The 20,955-nt window shown below is 67.6% G+C and overlaps 1 protein-coding gene across 1 annotated transcript; it reads right to left on the reverse strand.

The window, feature by feature from the left end:
- Positions 1-54: 54 nt before the first annotated feature.
- On the reverse strand, positions 55-19,530 carry ADAMTS13 (ADAM metallopeptidase with thrombospondin type 1 motif 13). Its single transcript, XM_037491394.2, has 28 exons — positions 19,413-19,530; positions 19,133-19,193; positions 17,493-17,680; positions 16,810-16,893; positions 16,485-16,609; positions 16,262-16,408; positions 15,277-15,414; positions 14,603-14,765; positions 13,803-13,907; positions 13,295-13,446; positions 13,136-13,199; positions 12,581-12,707; positions 12,014-12,162; positions 11,563-11,683; positions 10,926-11,006; positions 9,913-10,094; positions 8,513-8,648; positions 8,299-8,428; positions 7,324-7,477; positions 6,690-6,810; positions 5,846-5,975; positions 4,980-5,162; positions 4,016-4,220; positions 3,183-3,495; positions 2,623-2,769; positions 2,214-2,390; positions 993-1,177; positions 55-489 (listed from the first exon to the last, which is right to left on the reverse strand). The coding sequence occupies exons 1-28, from the start codon at positions 19,506-19,508 to the stop codon at positions 253-255; spliced, it is 4,101 nt and encodes a 1,366-aa protein (XP_037347291.1). The 5' UTR covers positions 19,509-19,530; the 3' UTR covers positions 55-252.
- Positions 19,531-20,955: the final 1,425 nt, after the last annotated feature.

The following is a 20,955-nucleotide window of genomic DNA, read 5'->3' on the forward strand; positions in this document are numbered from 1 at the left end:
CCTCCTCTGGACAGTTACGTGAGGAAAGCTCACTCAGCACACTGAGGTGTTTGGGTGCATTTATTGGTACCAGAGGGGCGCTGGCTGCTTTTGCGGAGAGACCCCCAACCCAGCCCCTGGCCTGGCTTTGGAGGTGGTCCTGAGGGAGAGAAACTCAAGGTGGGAATCCCAACAGAAAAACTCTGGGACACCAGGGTCAGCTCTCAGGACTGGCCAGGCAGCCAGCGGGTGTCACGGGCGTGAGGCCGCCTCCTACCCCTTCCCGGACTGGGAGGAGGTCAGTTGGATGTACTCGCGAGGAGGCCAGGGCAGGGCACTGCCAGGACCCCGCGCTCCGGGTTGGAGGGTCCAGTAATGGCCCCGCAGGCTGGCGTGTGCTTCCAGGAAGCCCTGGCTGAACTCCAGCTCGGCCTGGCTGCCCTCCGACTCCCAGTACAGCGCCCGTGGCCCATGGAATGTCCTGGTCTTCAGGCTGTGGGTGTCCCGGATCTGGGGGGACAGGCAGACCCCAGTGATGATTAACCAGCACTCAGAAACCTCAATTCGCACGGCAGTACACACTCAGGGTCCCGTCTCGTCCTCACACCACGGCCCTGGTGGGGACACCATCACCCCACCCAGGAAGCCAGCGCTGGGCTAAGCTGTGCCTCTCCCCAAGGACATACAGCCAGCGCCGGGGCCTGAGCCATCGGTCAGGTTCCAGAGGCCAGGCTGCCCCTCTGACTGTTCTCTCAACACACAGCCTCCTGGGGCAGGCGCTAGCTGGGCGGGGAGGCATCCTGGGCTAACTGGCACGCCTAGTTGACCCTTGTGCAGAGCCCAGCAAACATCTGCTGGTGACTAAGTGGAGGAGACACCTCCTATTATTTCACTGTCGACTTTGAGGGTGTGGGTCTGAAGCAAACTCTGGCCCAGTACCCCGTCCCCATCTCCAAGGACAGGTGTCAGAATCACAAAGTCAGTGCGCTCCAGCCCCGTCCTGGTGGCCTCACCAAGATGTAGCTGGAGTTGGTCTCCTCCGCGCTGGGGTGCGTGTCAGTGACCAGGGCGTGGACGGCGAGGCGGGCCTGTGGGGCCACCATGATGAAGACACGGCAGCCCCCCTCCTTCCTCCCACCTGGACTTATTGAGGGGCTCACGATTTCACCCCGGGGTCCAAAGAGTTGCATGTCACATTCTGCAGGGGCAAACAGGTGGGAGAATTGGGGTGGACCACCTCTGAGACTGAGGAGCCCCCCAAAAAGTCTAATAAAGCCAGCGACCAGGGCAGCTCACAGCCGGGGAGTGGAGAGGGGGCGGTATGTGCCACAGTCAAGACAGGGCCTCCCAGGCCAAAGCCCCCACCAAACCCCATCCCCTCTGTGTGGCATGAGGTGAATAAAGGCCATGCAAGCTCTGGGTTCTGGCTCCCACGCGGTCCACCGGGCAGGGCCAAGTTCAGAAAGACTGGACGAGGTCACCAGCCCAAGAGTCCTTCATGCCAAGCCCGGCCCAAAGGTCTCTGCAGTAGGAGGCCCGCCCACCTGCCCACCCGTGGGCCCTGAGGGCAGCCCTGCATGTGGGGAGGGCAGGCAGCGAGGGGCAACACCAGCAGGCAGAGGCCCCTTGGCCCCTCGCACAGCTGGACGCTGAGGGGCAGCAGTGGCGTCAAATCTCTACAGAGGCAAAGACCGCAGGTTCATGGGCAGCCAGGGGGGCCAGAACCCTCTGGAATAGACTAAGGAGCCGCATTCAGCCGGTGTGGGCTGTGGGGTGCAGGCAAGGCCACTAGGAGGACGGTCGGAAGACACGGAGGGACGCCAACCTCAGCCTGAGGAGTGTGAGCAAGTGCGTGTGCAAGCAGACCCCAGCTCCGAGGCTGACGAGCCAGGGTCGAGGTGCACCAGGGCAGGATTGGGGGTGCAGCTCCCCGAAGGGCCTGAAAGTTTAGGACAGCGCTGGGGGCAGGGGATGGGGCCCAGGGGACAGGCTGAGGTGTGGCAGGAGCCCCGCACCCGCCACCTGGCTGCAAGGCCCCAGAGAGGAAGGGACGCCATCCATATCCCCAACACCCCATTCTGGTGGCAGGTGTGGGGATCGGTGTGGGGGGCGTCGGGAAGCGCTGCTGCTTCCCTCTCTGCCCGGCTCACTGCCCTGTTGAGATAGGCCCCATGGGCAGCAGCACCCTCCTGGCCACCCCAGGGGAGGAGAGGAGGTGGGAGTGGGGAGCGCACCTCTGTGGAAGGACCCCGGGGCCGGCTGGCTCCCAAAGCGCAGCAGCACACCCCCTCCTGGCCGCAGGCGGCGCTGCCTCACCAGCAGCGTGTTGGCCCTGGAGCTGAAGGTGGCGCCCGCCAGCCTCCTGCACGTCTTCCTCCATGTGAGCCGCCCCCACAGCAGCAGCATCTCCCCTAGAAGGGGCAGTGCCATGAGGGCCCCGCCCCAGGCCAGCCCTCCCCCACACGCTGGCCCTGCGACTCTAGCTGACTGAACGAGTTGCTTCGTCTCCCTGGGCCCAGTCCCCCTCTGTGAAATGGGGACAGTCGCTCCGTCTCAAGGGGCCGCGCTGGTTACAGGCAGGGAGCACCTGCAGGATCGGGCCCACGGAGGCCCCAGCTCGGGCAGGAGCGGCCCTGGACTCACCGGCCCTGCAGTTGAGGGACCCCTCGAGGACCTGGAGGGTCACCACCTCCCCCAGGGGCCGCCCAATGGCCACAGTGCAGTCAGGCTGGCCTGGGCCTCGCATGTCGATGGTCCCCGCTGCCGCAAGGTGCAGCCTGCCACAGGCACCTGGAGAAGGCAGGGCACAGGTGAGCAGGCTGCGGGTGGGTCAGTGCAGCAGGGCAGGGCGGGGGAGAGGCTGGCGTCCCGTTGGGCATTTTCTCAGCTCAGGGGAGGGACCGCCTGGTGGGACATGACCCTCCCGGCACGGAAGCACCTCTGGGAAGCGCCAGCTCTCAGCACACAGACCTGGGGACCCACTCAGGCTGCCTTGCTTCAGTGGGAACGAAAGTGAACTCGCACCTTCCCAGTGCTGGGCTGGCCTCCTGAGCGCACCTTTCAGTCCACCTGCAGTGGCCCAGGTGCAGTGGCCCCAGGACCACCCCTGGAAATCCCCCCAAGGATCGTGCTCTCCTGGGTAAGATGCCTGGGCCCAGCCTCCTGCAGCCAGTGCCAGGACAGAAAGGAAGAAGGTACGTAACTGGACTCCCTGGAGCTTTCCTGGAGCCCCAGCCCCCAAGGCTGGGGGGCTGGGGAGAGGGGGCGGGCCTGGAGCAGGGGCCACTCCAGAGGAGCCATGGTGGTAGCAGCTGTGGTCGGGCCTGCAGTGGCGGTTTCCTCCTGGGGCTCCAGGCTGGCCATGGAGTGGCCTGGGCAGGGCCCGGCCCAGCAGCCCCGCACGGTCACTGGCTTAGGCACGTGTTGGCAGAAGTCAGCTGGCACGGGCGCCTGGGCCTGGGGTCCGAGGCAGGCATCATGCCGGAGCTGGATGCCCTCCCCGCAGGAGACGGAGCACTGCCAGGCAGAGGGGCGGGTCAGGGGGCCCTCCAAGGGCGACAGGAACGGAATGTGGCCAGTGCACAGCACGGGAGGCGCCTGCCTGCCTTCTACAGATGCAGAGGCCGAGGCTCAGGTCCCTGCGTGGGCGAGGTAGGAGGAGCCAGACCCAAGCATGGGTCTCCATTGCCCTCCAGGCCTCTCTGCCCCTCCAAGCCCAGAGCAGGCTGGGGGTGGGTAGCTGCGGCGGGGCCCCCAGCTCTCCTCTGGCCTGACCCAGATGCCCGGGGCCTTCTGACCGAGGCGGCAACGGTTTTTGTCCCCTCTTCTCCCCTCTGCCCCAGAGCCAGCTCCTCTGGAGGGGGCCCAGGCCTGCTGACCGGTGTCCTGGGACGAAGTGAGCTCACTGCACGGCTGGGTTACCTGCCCTCCTCTTCCAGCGCCCCCAGATCTCTGGCCTCTTCGGGCCCAGCGAGACCCCACGCCCCGGCCGGCAGACCCGCTCCCGTCCTCTCCGGGGACAGCAGGGAACGCTCACCTGTGTCCAGGCACTGACGTGCCACCGGTAGGTGCAGTCGGCCACGATGCAGGGGATGCTGCCCTGCGGCCGCACCGCACCCCCGCAGGCCGCCCCGTCCACCTCCGTGTCCTGGCCCCGGTCGAGCCGCACACAGGCCACTGAGCGCACGGCGGTGCCGAGGCCACAACTGGCTGAGCAGGGGCCAAGGGACGTGACTTTCCACCTGCGGGAAGAGGGCCGAGAGGGAGACCGGGCCTTCCCAGAGCTGCTTTGCCCCGGCCCGCGTCAGCACAACACGGCCAGGACAGCCTTCTTGTGGAGCCAGGATCCCTGACTTTTGCGATGGCTACGTGGCAAGGGGCCTGCTTCTCCTAATAGGGTGCCCCCACCCCTTTATGACTTAACACCCAGAACCACAAGAGCTGCGGGCTGGTCTGGATCCAGGAATGGCGGGCTGACAGCAGGCCCAGAGAAGCATATCTGGCCACACCGTGTTCGTCAACCGGCAGTCACCGCTGACACGCTTGCAGCAGGTCTGGACCCAGGCAGCCTGCACTGGGACAGGCCCGAATCCCCGTGCCCCCCACCCCCGGCCCTGCTCCGGAGGCCGGGGCCGGCAGCGGGCAGACCAGGAGCCCCTCTTGGAGCAGACACGCCTCCTCTGGGACCACCGACAGCTGGGGCCTGATGGTCTTTGTCGGAGGCAGGAGGGGCCCCCGCATACTGTAGGGGTGCTGTGCCCACCCTCGGGCTCCGCCCAGATGCTGCCTCCTCTGCGGTGAAGGCCTGGGTCCGCCCCGTGCCCACACCCTGTCAGAGCCGACAGTGCCGCCCTCGATCCATGTCTGATGGCTGGTCCAGCCTGCGGCTGCCCCTTCCCTAAAGACCATCCTGTGCCTCTGAACCACCTGAGCCCCCCGCCCGGTGCCTGGCCTGGCACATGCAGGAGCCCGGATGTCCCGGCAGCCTGGGGCTGACTGACCTGGGCGGACAGGGGTCTGGGCTGCAGGCCTCCTGCTGCTCTGGGCGGGGCAGCCGCTGGCACTGGGTATCCGGCAGGATCTCCTCGTGCCTGTCCTCCCCTCGGGCCCGGGCACAGTACAGGACCCTCCTCACGACCCCGCCCCCACAGCTCACGCTGCAGGCGGCCAGCTTGTACCTCCACCTGGGCACACAAGCATCAGGGCAGAGGAGCCGGGGCGACCCCTCCGTCCCCTGTGGGCGAGGACCTGCGCTTCTCCCTCTGGGAGTCCTCCTCATGCCGTCCCCCGCCAGGCCCGGGCACAGAGGACGCAGGACACTCCGAAGCCGAGGGGAGTGTGCGAAGGCAGCGGCGAGGGGCGGGCAGGTCCGAGGCCTACCCCTGCCGGCACCCTGCCCATCCCCATGTGTCCGCGACGCGTCCCCATCACCACCCAACAGGCCGCGATTCCCTTGGCCCACAGCAACCCCCCAAGGCGGGGGTGCTTGTCTGTCTGGCTCCTGCTGTGTCCTGAGGGCCAGCCCAGGGCGCTGTGGGAGCCCAGTTGGGAGCAGATGATGGAAAGGAGCCGGGTGCCCCACAGCCTCGCAGACCCTGTGCTCTGACCCCCCAGCCTCGGGGGACCCCTATGATCGGTCCTGTGGTGGGGACACCGAGGTCAGGAGGGCCCGAGAGGGGGGGCAGGGCTCTGGGCTGCAGGGCACAGCCAGCGGGACTGGGCCCCTGCGCAGGTCACTGGGCGTGGGGCCAGCGCACGGGTCCCCCACCGGAGGAAGCAGAGGCCAGCGGCCCACAGGGAGCCCCCTGGGTAAGATTCCTTCCTCCCGGGGCCAGATGGGCTGCCCCCTGCACTTCTCCCCACTCACCCAGCCGGGCACGGGGCAACCTGGCACACCTCCCGCCGGCTCCCAGGCTTGCTGGCCAGGTCACACAGGTCTTCCTGGACAGGTGACCTGAGGGCGGAGTCCACACAGGTGAAGCGCAGCTCCATGAGGCCTACAAGGAAGCAGCAGGGAGCTGGCACCCCAGGAGGCCTCGGCCAGGACCACCAGCGCCCGGCGTCGGCAGGGGAGGCCCATGTGGATGTGCGCCCTGGCTCTGCCCCAACCTGCGGCGTGGCCTCTGCCTCGTGGCGTCACCTCTCCAAGGCTCAGGTTTTTTATATGAGGTGGCTGACCTGCAGGGTCACCTGAGACGCTTGTAAGCCTGGCCCAGAGTGCGTGCTCAGAGGTGGTGTCGATGGCCTGCTGGGAGCAGCCACTGTCACTGCCAACCCTGACCGTGTCTACCAGAGGCCGGTGCTCCCCGAGTCCTCCTGTAGGAGCACCCCCAAGGGAAACTCTGGTCTCCACTCCCAGCAAGCTGAGGCTCCCCTGACCAAGTGGGGAAGTTCTGGCGTGAGCTCGCTGCTTTCTTCAGAGCACTGTTTCTCTGCTCTGGTCCCCAGGAGGCTCAGGGTAGGTTTGGGGCCCACCTGTGCACCCCTCTTGACCTTACGGAAGATGCTCTTGGGGGCCCATTTCCAGGCTTTGTGATCTCTTCCTGTCTTTCAGTCAATCAATGAACACATTGAACGAGGCTGCCCAGACTTTCCCAACCTCCCTGTTTCCGTGTTGCGTCTGACGGATCGGGACGCTCCGTCGCCACCTGAACGCTTTCAGAACAAGAGACGCGACGGTGGCGCGGGGCTGACGGACGCCAGAGCCTCACCTCGACCACAGGAGACCGAGCACGGCCCCGCCAGGGGCGTCCACACGTGTGCCTCACGCTCCCCCAGGCTGGCGCTGCCCAACGGGGAGGCGCCCTCCTCCTCCTCGGCCCGGGGGTCCAGCTGCCGGGGCAAGCGACAGACGGTGGGGCAGGGCTCCCCTTTCCAGGCCCGAGCCCCTTCCGCTCCCCCTCCGGTCTTTTCCCAGGAGAGGGGTCACGAGCACCCCAGCGGCGTCTTTCGGAGGAGCCCCCTCTGCACCTGCAGTGCTGCCGTCTGCACCACCCCGCAGCAGCCGCCGGGCGGGCTGAGGTGCCCAGGAGAGGATTCGCACAGGCCTGCCCTGCGTCCCGTCGGCCGCACCGAGCTGGCCAGCGGTGGTGACAGTCACCCCACCCACCAGCCCGGACGCGGGTGGGAGCCCGGGGCCCGCCGTCTCCCTCCTGTGCTCCTCCTGGGCGCTCCAACAGGGTCCGCGCCCTCGGCCTGCCGGGCAAGGGGAAGCGGCTTCCCAAGAGGCTCTGAGCGCCGCTGCTCGGGCCGGGGATTCCCGCACGGCCGCGGACTGCCTGTCGCTCTGGCCCGAGGCCGGTGCCAGCGCCCCCCGCACCCAGCCACCCCCGCCCAGACACTCACGTGGCCCCCGCCCGGAGGACAGGTCGTCGAGGCACAGGGCGCCAGGGCAGGCAGCTTCGGGTCTGCGGAGCGGGGCTCCGTGGTCACCAGCGCCTCCGGGCCGCCTGTCCCCTGGGGGCAGGTCCTGTTCCCTGTGGCCAGGTGCGCCGCACCCCTGAGGATCGCACAGGACAGGCATCAGCTGCAGGCGCAGCCCAGCTCTGGGTGGCAGGGTCAGGAGTGGGTGGCCCCAGGCACCCGGTGTAGGGTCCGAAGGGGAGTCGCAGGGCAGGAGCCAGTCTCCATGGGAAGTGGGGAGAGGAGGCCTGAGCCGTGGGGGGCCTGCCCTACCCCTCCCCTCTGGGCAGGGGACAAAACCGGGGCCCTGTGAGGAAAGGGACTTGCCCTGGCCACCCATGCACTGGGCACCACTGCATGTCGCCCACCCACTGAAGAGGGCCCGAGAAGGTGCTGGGCAAGCCGTGGCAGAGAGGGGCAGCCTGAGTCTGGCCTGTGGGGCCCTCTCACACTACCTGGGTGGGCAGGGCTGGGAGTTGCAGGCCCCCACCGCGGGGGGCTGCCGGGCCAGCCCTGGCTGCACAGGGACGGCTGGCCCTGACGTTAGGGTCCCACCAACCTCACCTGCCAGGCTGGCAGGTGACAGGCGCCTTCAGCACCACTCCCCCCCCACCCAACCCTGCCCAAACTCCAGCCAGGGCCCTCCCCATCTTGCCAGGAGCACCTGACAGGGCAGTGCTGCCCCACTGGGTGCGGCAGGTGTGGGCCACGCCCAGCTGATGATGCTGTGGCCACATCTACCTGAGACTCGAAGTCCTTGCCTGCAGCTCGGAGGCGGGCCCCGCCTGGAGGGGGGTCTCCAGGGCCAGGGCAAGCCCAGCTGAGGAGGCACTTCCCCGACAGCCGCAGCCACCCCAGCAGACTGGCCAGACCAGAGCCCGGCGGACCCCCCCCCCCCGGGGGCCAGACAGCACTCACCGCGGCGGGCAGGGTCTGGAGGCACACGGCTCTGGCCACGCCGCGGGCGCCTGGCTCCCTCCGCAGCGGCCGGCGTCCACACACTTGCCGCTCGCCTGGTCCCGACAGCAGAAGGTCACCCAGCGGAGCCCTGGGAGGGGAGCGGGGGGCTAGGCCACCTGCGGCGGGGCCGGTGGGGAAGCCAGCCTGGGGCGGGCCCTGCCCTGGACCTCACCTGCCCCACAGCTCACCGAGCAGGCCCCCCGCGCGGCGGCCCAGGCCCAGGCCCGCCTGTGCTTCGGCTGGAAGTAGGTGAAGGTGATGTCTGGGCGGGTGAGGTCGCCGTACTCCTCACCATAGCGCCTGTAAACCTGCGGGCGGCAGACGGAGCTCGGCCTCGCCCTGGGGGTGCCCTGCAGTCGCCAGCTCGGTCACTCCCCAGGGAAGCCTTCCCTTTGCCTTCCTCCAGGCTGGCTTCCCGGGGATGGAGGAGGGAAACCTGGGAGGACTGCGAGGTGGGGAAGGGCTGGCGCAGGGGCCGTGCTGTGAGGGCCGCTAAGCCACCGAGACCTGGGCCCTCCCGCGGGTCCTCAAGGGCTAGTTCCACCTCCACTCATTTCCACCTTCCTCGGCAAAGCACAAATGGGACCCAGCAGGGGAGCCCCAGACACCCCCACACAAAGCCGGGGCCTCTTAGCCAGCACGGACGCAGCACCCTCTCCGTGCCTGGATCTGCTGCCAACACCGCCTGCTGCACGACTGAGCCCAAAACCTGCCTGTCACCCCAGGAGGCGCCTGCAGCTTAGCCCAGTCTACAGGCGGGACAGTCGCACAGGGGCGAGGCGCAGGGTATCCGCAGCAGAGCTGGGGTGAGAATCTGAGCATCCTGGCCTCAGAGGGGGGCATTCAGGTCCAGTTCTGCCCTCACAGTCTGTGCCTTTGTCTCCCGACTTTGCCCCCATCATTAGGATGGCGCACCCCCTTCCTCTGGACTTGGCAGCTTTCTGCAGCTGCAGCCGCCACTCCTGGGAGCATCGTGGGCCAGTCAGCCTCCGAAGTGCTTAATGACGTTATCTTTAAAATAATGAATCCTGGGGCCTCCCTGGTGGTGGGTGAAGCAAGGGGTGAAGCCTCAGCACTATGAAGCTATCTGCAGCTACTGTAGCACGAGTTTGATCCCCGGCCAGGGAGCTACCCACACGGCGCAGCAGACCTGTCCTGTCTCCCCACTGCTCCCCTCAGCAGTGGATTTCAGTAGATCCTCCGGTTCTGTTCCCCACTCTGTCTCTGGTGAATCCTCTCACCCCCCCTTCACCCCAGTTCTTGTATGCATAAATAAATTTTAAAAAAAATGAATCCTCACGATAGCCAAGACACGCAGCTGTGCTTGGTCCCACTTTGCAGACAAGGAAAGCGCCCTGCCACCCCACCCCCAGCCACCCTCCTTGCGCACCCTGACCCCTGTGTTCGCTTCCTGCAGACCTCAGCGCCACTGCCCTCTCCTGGGAAGCTGGCATGCTGCACGGGGCAGCCCCCTTACCATTAGGGCCCCACACACTGGCCCTGCGGCCCCAAGACCATGCGTGAAAGAGCACATCACAGGTAACCCCGGAGCAGCCCGCACTCCGCCGTCACCTGGATCTCCACGTCCTCCCGGGTGGGACCCCAGATGCGGATCTCCTCCAGGCGGGGCAGCCGCTCCGGCGTGAGCGTGACTGTGTACTCCACGCGGCTGTCCTCCAGCGGGGACGGGTGCGTGGTGCTGGGGGCGATGCTGGCGTTCCCGGCCACCACGTAGTGCCCTCCGACCCTCACAGCTGCGGGGAGCGAGGCCGTTAGCGCGGCCCCCACCCCTCGGGAGGCGGGCACCCCTCTCTCACGCTCAAGCCCTGGTTTCAGGGATGGGGTGGGAGTAGAGGAGACAGCAGGGCCAGGGGGACGAGAGGGGCATCTGCGGTGGGGCCATCTGCACGGCCAGCTCCCAGCCTCCTCCCCAGGGCCCCCGGCTCCTGGTGCCTCCACACCGACGGGGCACACTGACTGACCAGAGAGGCCCCCGGGGTGGCGGCTCAGAGCCTGCTTCCAGAGCCCAGAGGGCACCATGGACCTGTGTCCCTCACCAAGGGCACACACTGAGCTCCACAGAGGTGGGGGGCTCCAGCGCCCCAGGGTAAGCACCCCCACTGCAGATTCAAAGGTCAACGTGGGCGACTCGGGAAGAAAAGCCCCCTGTGGCGCAAAGCAGCCCCGAGCCGGCCTCTGTCTCCTGGGTCAGAGGGTCTCCGAAGGGCGGGCCTTGGCCAGGCGGCACCAGCCACCGGAGGCCAGTCTCCCACTCAAACCTTCGATCTGCCCGCAGAGCGACGCCCCAGGAAAGGGGACACGGGGCTCGGCCAAGCTCCCCGGGGGAGAACCGGGAGGTGGAGGCTTTCATGAGAGCCTGGCCAGACGCCCCCCAGGTCTTACTCTGCACCCCATCCCGTGAAGAGCCCTGAGTGCGGGGGGCCGCTATCAGGGTCCCGGGGATCCCCCAGTGGGCTGTCTGAACGGAAGGCAGTCCAGGCCGCCCCGAACTTGCAGTTGGCACCCAAGGCATCTCGGGGACTCGCCCCTCAAGAGCGGCTACTCTGGCGGGGTCGGCAGCTCACCCAGGTGTGTGAAGAGGGGCCGCCGGTTGACGACGTGTATGCTGGTCAGGTTGGGGGGGAGCGTCAGGAAGGTGACATACTCTAGGAGCACAGGGGGGCCGGGCGTCTCAGCCACCACACCACGGCTGCGGAGAGCGGGTGAGGCGGGGCGGAAAAACTGAACCCTGAGAGCTGACTGGGGGCCGTCTCCGGCAGCGTGAGCCCCCCACCCTGGGGAGGAACCAGCCCAGGCTGCAGGGCCGCTTCAAGGGTGCTGCCCGAGCCGGAGGAAAGGCTGGCCCCCAGGTTCCGGGCACAGAGGGCGACCTGGCCGGGATGAGTGGACACATTGCGCCTCGGGACCTCTCAGCACACACGATGCCGCAGCGACCCGCCCTCTTCCACAGGAGATCCAAGACAAGCATGTGTGAGTTGAACACCCTGCCTGCCCCCCGGGGCTCCTTGAGCAGGAGAGGAGAGACCAGCGCGCAAGGGTCACCCAAGTGCACATCCACCCAGGTGGGGGCTCCAGTGAGCGGTGGAGACCCTGGGACCAGGAGGCGGAGCCCGCGAGCAGCGTGAGGCCGAGGGAGCACAAGGCCCTGCCCGCTCCCGGGCATCTGGGGGTTTGGGCCCCCACCCCTACCCCCGGGCCCACCTCTAGCTCTTCCAGCTGTGAAGGAGCCACTGTGTGCGCTGCAGGTGCTGTTGTCCCCGCCGCACACCTGGCACGCGTCCCGCACCTGCGGGGAGCCCATCCTGCCGTCACAGCCGAAGGTCTGCGCGCAGGGGAGGGAGGTGAGCCGGGATCCCACGGGCAGGGCCGGCCGCGGGCACTGCGGCTCGGGGCTCCTGCCCCAAACGTCCACAGAGGCCCGCTGCAGCGCCCCACATCCAGGCCAGAGCACTCGCAAACCCCTCGCCCACAGCTCTGAACCCACCAAAGTCAAGGTCAGTCCGATGCCCAGGAGACACCCGGGGGACTCCCCAGAACCCCAGGAACCTCCCCAGAACCCGACCCCCAAGGAGGCCTCTTGGCCTCCTGGCTCAGATGGAACAGCCTCGGGGGCCCCGGGAACGGAAAGGCCCGCCCCACCCCACGCGCCTACCCTGCAGCTGCCCAACACGCACAGGCTCAGGGCCCCGTCGTCCCGCGGGCCGCTGGGCACACACCGCGTCCCGTCCAGGAAGCTGTCCCCGCGCCTCACCAGGAAGCTCTGGCCAAGGGCGCGGCACAGGTGTCTGCACAGGGCGTCCCCTGGGGGGAGAGTGGGCGGGAGCCCGCTGCCAGAGGAGGGAGGGCGGGCGCCGGCGGGCAGGCCGCTCTGGGGTCCCGAGACGGCCGGCCCTGCCCGGCCCACACCACGCCACTCCAGCCTGCGCTTGGGGTCCGGCTCCCACTCCTCAGGCCCACTCGGGGCGGCAGCCAGCATGAGCAAAACGTGATCGCAGATGTGCTGGAATCAGGGGTGGGAGGGGAGCCCTCCCTGCCCCCGGCCTCGCCTCATGAGCCCTTCCCGGGCCGCAGCTGTGAGGTGCTGCCCGCATCCCCGTGCCGGCTGGGGAGACCAGCCTTAGAGATGGGCGGCTCGGCCCCACTGCTGCCAAGAGGCCGCCTGGAGATGGCCCTAGGTCCGGTGCTCAGCAATGCAACCACCCTCAGCCCCCAGCTGCACCTCGACTGTACTGCACGGCAGCGCCCCAGTGGTAGAAGGAGGTGCTGTCTGGGGAGAGGCGCAGGGGCTCCCCGTCGGTCTGGGCGCACTGCTCTGACATGAATCCCAGCTGGGTCTGCTCACAGGCCTGTGGGAAGCGGCAGAGCACAGGCAGGGGGCCGGGGGACAGGCAGGGGGCCGGGGGACAGGCAGGGGGCTGGGGGGCAGGCAGGGGGCTGGGGGGCAGGCAGTGGCTGGGGGTGGCTGCTCGAGGGGGCCTGACTTCGGGGGATGGGAGCGTTCTGGACCCCGAGAAGTATCCCATGCATGATGCGTGAATGTGCGGCACGTACAGAATGGCACCCTCTCAAGTGCTGGGTGTTACGCTGTGTGAACTTCCGGGGAATTCAGAAGCAAAAGAATCCCTGATGGCCCCTGGTGACCCCTGCTGCTGGGGGGCGTCCAAGGCAGCCTGGCTCCCCCGGCTCCCTGAGCGGCAGTGGGCAGGCAGCGGGGCACTGAGGGGTGGGCTCTGTCAGGCCTGCTGGGGACTCTAGGCCCCGCCCCCATGCCTACCTGAGTGTGGCACATCTCAGCCTGGAGGTCGGCGCCCACACACGCGCGCCCCCCAAAGGCAGGTCTGAAAAAAACCCAAGACCCAGGGGCAGAGGTGACCCACGGCCCCCCCACAGAGATGTAGCACCGCCCTCTGCCCTCGGCCCCTGCAGTAGGTACCTGGGGTTGTCGCACCGCCGCCGCCTGGTGGCCACGCCACCCCCACAGGAGCGGGAGCAAGGACTGGGGCGACCCCAGCTGGACCAGTGCCCGTGCACCGGCCCCACATGGGGCAGCCCCTCCAGGGAGCGGCAGCGGCCTCTGAAGCACCACTGCAAGAGAGGGCACAGCCACTCCCGACCCACACCCGCCCCCCACATCACCCCACAACAGGAGCACCTCTTACAACCAGGGTGCACCCAGACCCCACATGCACCCCTCAGCCGCAGGACACCTCGGGGCCACACGACGCCCCCCAGAGGACTGCCACACCCACAAGCACCCCCCAGGGCACCAGGCCCCTCACCACATGCACCCCTTCACCCACACCCCAGGACACCCATGCCAGCCCAGGGCCCACTGCCTGGCTGATGACCTCCTCCTGTCCCCACCCAGGGGTGAAGGCTGCAGGTGCGCTGAGACACGCCCACACGCACCCACACACACCCACACACACGCCTCCTCTGACCTTGTCCACGCCACACTTGGTCCCGTCCAGGAGAGGGATGTGCAGGCGGCTGCAGCCGCTTTGGTCCGCAGGGTCTATGTGGCAGGAGAGGGCCTGGCACATATCCTAAGACAGGGGCCTGGTCAGTCAGGGGCCACCATGTCCTGCCTCAGCTGCCGCCCCCAGGCCACAGGACACGCTGACACAGCCAGCACACGGCTCTGCAGGCTCCGGGGCCGGGAGGCCGGGGCCGTGGGGCACTCCCATCGGGCCCAGGGACAGTGACCAGGAACCAGAATCCTCGTAGGAGTACACGACAGTGTTGTCCTCTCTTGTAAAACCAGGGGGACCCTCAGGTCAGGAGAAAGAAGCGCGCTAACGTGTAACACTAGCACAGCCACGCCTGCACACCATGCACGAGCGCGCACGTACTTTACAACGCTGCTAAGACATGCCTGGCATTCTGTGAGAAGGAAGGGGCCCCAGAAGTCCTGGGCAGCCCAGGGGCGTCTGTCAGTGCCACCCCCTCCTCCCACGCCCCCACCCACGCAGCAGAGGGCTCAGCGGCAGCCGTTCCTGCCAGCTCCCAGGTCTGGGCCAGGAAGCCCCGGGACTCTGGATTTAGGAGAGATGTGGCGACTCCGGGGTGGTGCCAAGGCGGACTCCACTCAGGCGCGTCGTGGAAGGAGCAAAAAGAATGTCCAGAGGCCACCAGCATCCCCCCTCCCCCCCCCGGGGCGCTCACCACAGTGGGGCCCTGGGTCCGGCCAGGGAGCCAAGGCTCCAGACCGGGGCGGCCCCCCCACGCAGGCAGGACTCACCAGGTGCCGGCTGGCGAAGGTGCAGGCCACGGCACTAGGGCCGAAGGCCACGCGGCACTGCTCGTCGGCGCCATAGTAGAGGCCGGGGTGCGCGTGCAGAGGGCGCCCCGCGCGCGCCGAGGGCAGCCCCGGAGGGTCCTGCACGCAGCGCCCGCGTCCTGCCCTGGAGGAGACCGGCTCAGGCCCCGGAGGGAGCGTGGGCAGGGAGGGCATTTGTCGGGTGGGATGGAGTCCTCAGCCCTGCCCCCCACCTACACTCGACAGGCGCCGGGGGCTCCACCCTGGGGCAGCTCAGGGGAGCAGCAGGGTGGGAATGACTGAGCGGAGGGGGGGCAGATGGAGTCGGCCTCTGGGAGGGGCGGCAGGCGGGGGAGGGGGCAGGTGGGCCTGCAGGGGACCTGGTGGATGCAGCGTGGACTGGGGTGGGGGTACAGGGAGGAGGTGAGAGGAGGAGGAGTGGGCGCAGGGCAGCGGGACAGAATGCGGAGTTGGGGGCGACCCGAGTGGATGGGAGAAGGAGGGGCCCGCGAAGAGGGGCGGGAGGTGGCCAGGGTGGAGGTGAGGGCGGGATGGGGGTTCGTGGGAGGCGAAGGGGCCGTGGGCTGCGGGGGCAGGTGGAGAGGCGGGTCCTGGGCCGGGACTCGGGGCACGGGGCCGGGGTGGGCCCCGACTACCTGAGCAGGCTCTGCAGCTGCCGGCGGCTGCACTCGGACCACGCGAGGCCCCCGGGGGCGGGCGCGGCGCCATCGGTCGCCATCACGTGGCCGCGGGGGTCGCAGCCGCTCCCCGCGCCGTCGTGGTCCAGGCCGAAGCTGCGCGGGAAGGCGGGAGGGGGTCGCACCCGCTGGACCCCCAAGGGCCAGGCCATCGCCCACCTTCCCCTCCGCGGGGGCGCCGGGCCGGCCGCTGCTCCCGCCTCTTCGGGGCAATAAATATGGAAAGTCTCCCAAAATGCTTGAGTCCAACTAGGCGGTGGTGCTGGGGCGCAGGTGGTGCTGGGGCGCATGGTCGTGGCGAGCGGCTGGGGGTGCGCTTCTCCCCAACTGTGCGGCCCGGGAGACGCAGAGTTCCCCCTGCGCGACCTATTGCTTTCCAAGGCTTTCTCTCCTCCGCACACAACAGAGGAATTGACGCGGTGGGGGGCAGCAATCAGGGCTCGGGAGGCTGCAGGGTGCAGGCCATGGGGCCCCCAGGCCGGTCCCTGGAGCATCAGCCACCCACGGAGGCGGGTTGCCCCTGGGATCCCTCAGCCACCGGGCAGGGCTGCATGGCCTGGGCATGGTGCTGGCGGGCAAGGGAGAGGCGGATTTTTACAGCAAGTGGGTATTTCTTTGGTAAAAGCAAAAAATCAAAAAAAGGAAATTCACCGCCCCAGAAAAACTAGTAATGGATTAAAGTAGAGATTGGCCCACGCGAACGAATAATATTCAAGTGGGAAAATTGGGGGACAACTTAAATGTCCCCGCACTGGGGACATTAATCACTTCACAGCCAAGCCTTCCCAGCCCACCTCCCTCACCCCTTCACAGTCCATTGGGTCAAGGAAATAGACTCCTTCCAGAAGGTTCTCCAGGACCCACTGCCAGCGTGACCACCCCTTTTCTGGGCCCTCGTCAACTCCTTGACCGAAGCCTGGGAACGGCTGCTGGGGCCACGTACCTGTGTCCAATCTCATGGGCGATGGTGACCCCCAGGTCGAAGCCCGTATCCTCAGTGATGAGGCAACTCCAGGAGAGGGAGCAGGCGCCCCCCAGCTGGGTGACCCCCCGAACCTGCCGGTTACCATCAGGCAGCTCAAGGTCAAACCTTGGGAAGAGAGAGCAGCCGTGGCAGGCAGCACTGAGGCACACACCTGCCTCTGGGCCACCTGGCAGGCTGCTACCTGGTGACGTAGAGGACCAGGTCAGCATGCCCAGGGTCCGTGTCCTCGGGGGGGTTGACCATCCTGCCCCACTCGCAGACACTCCGCAGGGACGCAGTGATGTTGGTTGTGATATTCGGAGCACCCTGGGGGGCAGTGATAGCACTTAGGGCCCCCCCAGCGCTGCATCTCCGTGGGCTCTCTACATCCTGCAACTCTCCAAGCCGCAGAGGAGGAGGCCGGGGCAGGCCGCAGAGCTGGGACCCAGGCCCCGCGGTGCCCACGCCAGAAGGAGGCAGAAGAGGATGGACACGGATCGTGCCGTGGGCTGGCAGCACGGGCCTACCTGGGGCTCGGTCAGGATGACCATCTTCACCAGGTGCACCCGGAACTGAGCCCCCAGGGAGGGGTCCCTGAGCAGTTCCGACCCCTGTGGAAGGAGAGTGGGAGTGGTGAGAATATGGGTGAGTGGAGCTGGCCCCCAGCAGAGGGTGCTCCCTCAGCAAAGCAGGGGGAGACAAGGGGGCAGCATGGAGGGGGTGCGCATAGGGCTCCTGGAGATGGTGCTCCATTGGCATGGGGGGCTGAAGGGGGGCTCCATCAGCATGGAGGATTGGGGGGCTCCACTTCTACCCCTAGAAGCCAAATGAAGGGGAGGCCCACAGGGATGGGGGTGCCCTCAAGAAGGACCCAGGGAGGCCAGTTTGAAGCTAGCCCCAGGGCTGTCTGGCAGCACCGGCCAACGTGCCCATGAGTCAAAGGGGTGCCAGGGCAGGGGCTAGGCTTGAGGGTCCTCAGGAAAAAGGACCCAAGTGGCAAGAGGCTGTGGGGTGTAGGGCGGAGCCAAGAGGGGTTCCCAGACCTCACTCCAGGTGAGAATGGGCGGGGGGAGGAAGAAAAGCTCAGGCCACCCCTCTCCCCACTCACTCCAGCGGCCCTGAAACCCAGTGTGAGCCCAGCTCAGGTCTACGCCCGCGTTCAACACACAGAGCTCAAGCTGCCAGGGAAGCCAGCCCCTCGGGGCCCCACCATGTTGAGGTTGGTGAGCACGTAGCGCTCCGTGTCCTCCCCGTGAGCTTGGTAGACATCGGGGCCCACAGCCACCAGCAGCTCCAGGTGCAGGATGCTCCCAGCAGCCCTCCTCTGCCTCCAGAGGCCAGGCGGGGGCGGCGGAGGATGGCCGGGCACAGCCGCGGGCAGCACTGAGAGCGAAGGTTCTGGGAAGCACATGGAAGGTGGCTTTGATGGCCCGGTCAGGGGTCCCCAGGGCCCTCACAGGCCTCTGCATCACCCTGGGCTTGGAGGCACAGGGGCTGGGGCCCCAGCTCTGCAGCTTACCACCAGGGCCTTCCAGGAGTGGGTGAGCCCCACCCTCTGCTATCCCAAGGGGAAAGTGAGGAGCATAAAAATACCTGCCAGGGGATGGCAAGGCCTGCCTAACCGGGCCTGCTAGGTCTGTGGCCTCCAGCTCTGCCTTTTCCTCCCGCAAAAGCTGCATCTTGAACCTCCATCAAAGTCACCCCCGCCCTCAGCTCCGCCCCCAAACGCTCCACTCTAGCTCCGCCCACGGTCCTCCGGCTCCGCCCCCGCCCTCCAGCTCCGCCCCCATCCTCCAGCTCTGCTCACATCTTCCAGCTCTGTCCCTGGCCCTCAGCTCCGCCCCTGGTCATCCGGCTCTGCCCCTGTCCTCCAGCTCTGACCCCTGGCCCTCCAGCTCTGCCCCCCTATTCCCCGCCCTCAGCCCCGCCCCCAGACCACTAGCTCCACCCCGGACCTGTAGCTCCGCCCCCAGCCCTCTAGCTCCGCCCCTGGACCTCAGCTCCGCCCCCGTCTTCCAGCTCCGCCCCGGCCCTCAGCTCCGCCCCTGGCCCCCAGCTCCGCCCCCAGACATCAGCTCCACCCCTGTCTTCTAGCTCCGCCCCTGGCCCTCAGCTCCGCCCCCAGCCCTCTAGCTCCGCCTCCAGACCGCAGCTCCACCCATCTTCTAGCACCGCCCTGGCCCTCAGCTCCGCCCCCAGACCTCTAGCTCCGCCCCCGCCTCTCAGCTCCGCCCCATCCTCCAGCCCCGCCCCCGGCCCTCAGCTCCGCCCCCGTCCTCCAGCCCCGCCCCTGGCCCTCCAGCCTGGCCCCAGGCAGTGGTCTCTGGGTGACCCGTGCAGACCACGGAGAAGTGGGATCACGAGTGAGACACCCCAGCATTCTCCCAGCCTGACACAGCGCCCTCCGCTCTGCTCCTCCCCGGCCTCTGATCAAAGTCACCGCGTTGCTACTGAGAAGGAGGCCGGCACCCGGGGGAGGTCCAGGCGAGGCCCCGCGATCCGCAGGGATCCTCTGCGCAGGGAAACCGGCGGGCCCTGCCCTGTTCCCCACGGAAGGAATAATGAGCTACATCCCCGGCCAGAAACCCCGACTGCGCGGACCAGCTGCCCACGGAGGCCCCGGCCGGAAGGAGCAGCTCATTAGTGGCCATTCCCTGGAGGCTGAGAGCAGCTCCGGGGTCAGACCCCTGCACCGCCCAGAGCACCCGAATCAGCTTCTGTCCCTTGGCAGGAAGTGGCGGGGTTCATTGACAGGGGTGCCGCAGGCCCCTGACCCAGCAGCCCCGGAGTCCGTGCTCCGGTCCCGGAGGTTCTGAGAAAATCCCTTGCTAAGAGGACCGGGACAAATACCTCTCCAGGGAGCGCGGGGGCCGAAGTAAGAAGACGCCTCCTGGGGCCCCTGGAGAAACGGCTGCAGGACAAAAGGACAAATGAGGAGCTGGAAGAGCAGAGAGGACGGGAGAGGGAGAGGCAGGGGGAGGGGAGGAGAGGGGAGGGCCGGGAAGGGCGCCCTTCCCCAGGTGGACAGGGCTCTGAGAGGCCAGCCCCGCCCGGGGCTGTTTGGAGCTTCCTCCGGTCCGGCACCTCAAGGGCTGGGTTCCCGGCACCAGACTCCCGCCCGGTCACCCACCTGCGGGGCCTGGGAGAGTCCCCAGCAGCCCAGGAGGAAGAAGGCAGGAGGCAGAATTCCCCGCGTGCATCTTCCCCAGGGCTGAAGTCCCCTCATCCTCAGGAAGGCCCTGGGAGGGAGCCACACCACTGGGACTGTGTGTGGAAAGGGGCAGAGACCCCTGCTGGCAGGGCTGGCTGGGCGGGGCCCGGGCTGGGCTGGCTCTTGGGATCCTCCTCTGGGGAAGGGCCCCAGGCTCCTCCCGCCAAGCAGGACCTGGCTTAGGGCTCTTTGGTTCTGCACACCCCCACCCCGGGGTGCGCTGGCTGAGGGCCCTGTGCTGGGGAGGGAGCGCCAGGGCTGGCCTGGGACGGGGATCCGGGATGCTGTGACGGCTGCTGTGACGGCTTCTGCTCTCCCACTGATCCCCCTTCTCTGGCTCTGCCTGCTCCCCGCCCCAGGGTGGACGCTGGGCCCCTGCCTAGACTGTGCCTCACAGACACTGCTGCGCCTCTCGCCTCCCTTGCCTCTGCCTTTTCCGTGCCCCACCCCCCGTCACAACTCACGGCCCCTCTGCATGGCACCACGGACCCCCGCCGTCCACTCTGCTTCCTGGCGGGCTCCTGCTCCCACCAGCCAAGCTCTGCCCTCCCTCGCATCTGCCCCAAGCTGCCCGATGACTAGGGGAGATGACCGCTGAGCTCTGCCGCCTCGCCCCCGCCCCTCATTCTGGGCCAACCCACTGCCTGTCGCAGCCCAGACCTGCTGAGGTCCACTTAGCAGGCTGGGGGGCTCCCTGCCCGTCCTGCAATTCCTCCCTTATCTTTCACAGGCAGACCCCCCACCCCCACCCCAGTCTCGGAGACTGCTTCCTGCGGACCCCACCGGGCACGTGGCCCTAGTCCCAGCTGCAGCTCGGGCCCGGGCCTCTGGAGCCCCTTCCTATCCGCTCTCCCTGCTCTCCCACCCGCCCGCCCTCCTCTCTGCGAGTGGCAGTATCTTGTAAGAACTTAGGTCACGCGGCTCCCCGTGCCCGGGAAGAGCGTGTCCGGACTCCATCCCCCGGCTCTGGAAGCCACGCGAGCCCCTGTGCACTCGGGGGGGCCCTGGCCCCCTCTCTCCCAACTTCAGCCACTGCTGTCCTGCCCCGACCCAGGTCTCACATTCAAGTCTCAGCTGAAATGTCTCCTCCTCAACGTTCTTCCCTCTGGACTCATGTCACCGCCCCCCAGAGAGGTTTCCACGTTTAGGAAATAAAAGTCAAGCAGAGACTCAGCCCGGGCCCTGCAGATCTGTTCTGTCCCTCCAGGCCCACACCCTCTCCCGCAAACAGCCCCCGCAGATCCTCAGTCAGGCCGGGAAGCAGCCCAGCCCCGGCCCCTGTGTTGACTGGAGCCGTGTGTCACGCGTCTGCTTGGCTCAGCCCTGACGTCAGCGGGGGCAGGGAGCACCACCCCGAACCCTGGAAGGAAGTGGGTCCCCACGATCACTACAAGCTGCACTCGGGGCATGGAGATGGCAACGACTGAAAAAAGCAGGTCCAGACCCTAAGGGACACATTTCA

This window comes from Talpa occidentalis, unplaced genomic scaffold (assembly GCF_014898055.3).
Source record: "Talpa occidentalis isolate TD23 unplaced genomic scaffold, MPIMG_talOcc4v2.1 talOcc4.7, whole genome shotgun sequence".
NCBI lineage: Eukaryota > Metazoa > Chordata > Mammalia > Eulipotyphla > Talpidae > Talpa > Talpa occidentalis.

Bases quoted from the DNA above. Each gene is read 5' to 3' on its own strand.
- ADAMTS13 (XM_037491394.2), bottom strand. From the start codon at position 19,508: ATGAGGGGACTTCAGCCCTGGGGAAGATGCACGCGGGGAATTCTGCCT. The intron at 16,894-17,492 runs GTGGGGCCCCGA...CTCCTTCCACAG, and splicing joins TGCTCACCAACCTCAACATG to GGGTCGGAACTGCTCAGGGA. The intron at 8,429-8,512 runs GTGAGGTCCAGG...CTCCCCTCCCAG, and splicing joins CTCGGTGAGCTGTGGGGCAG to GGCTCCGCTGGGTGACCTTC.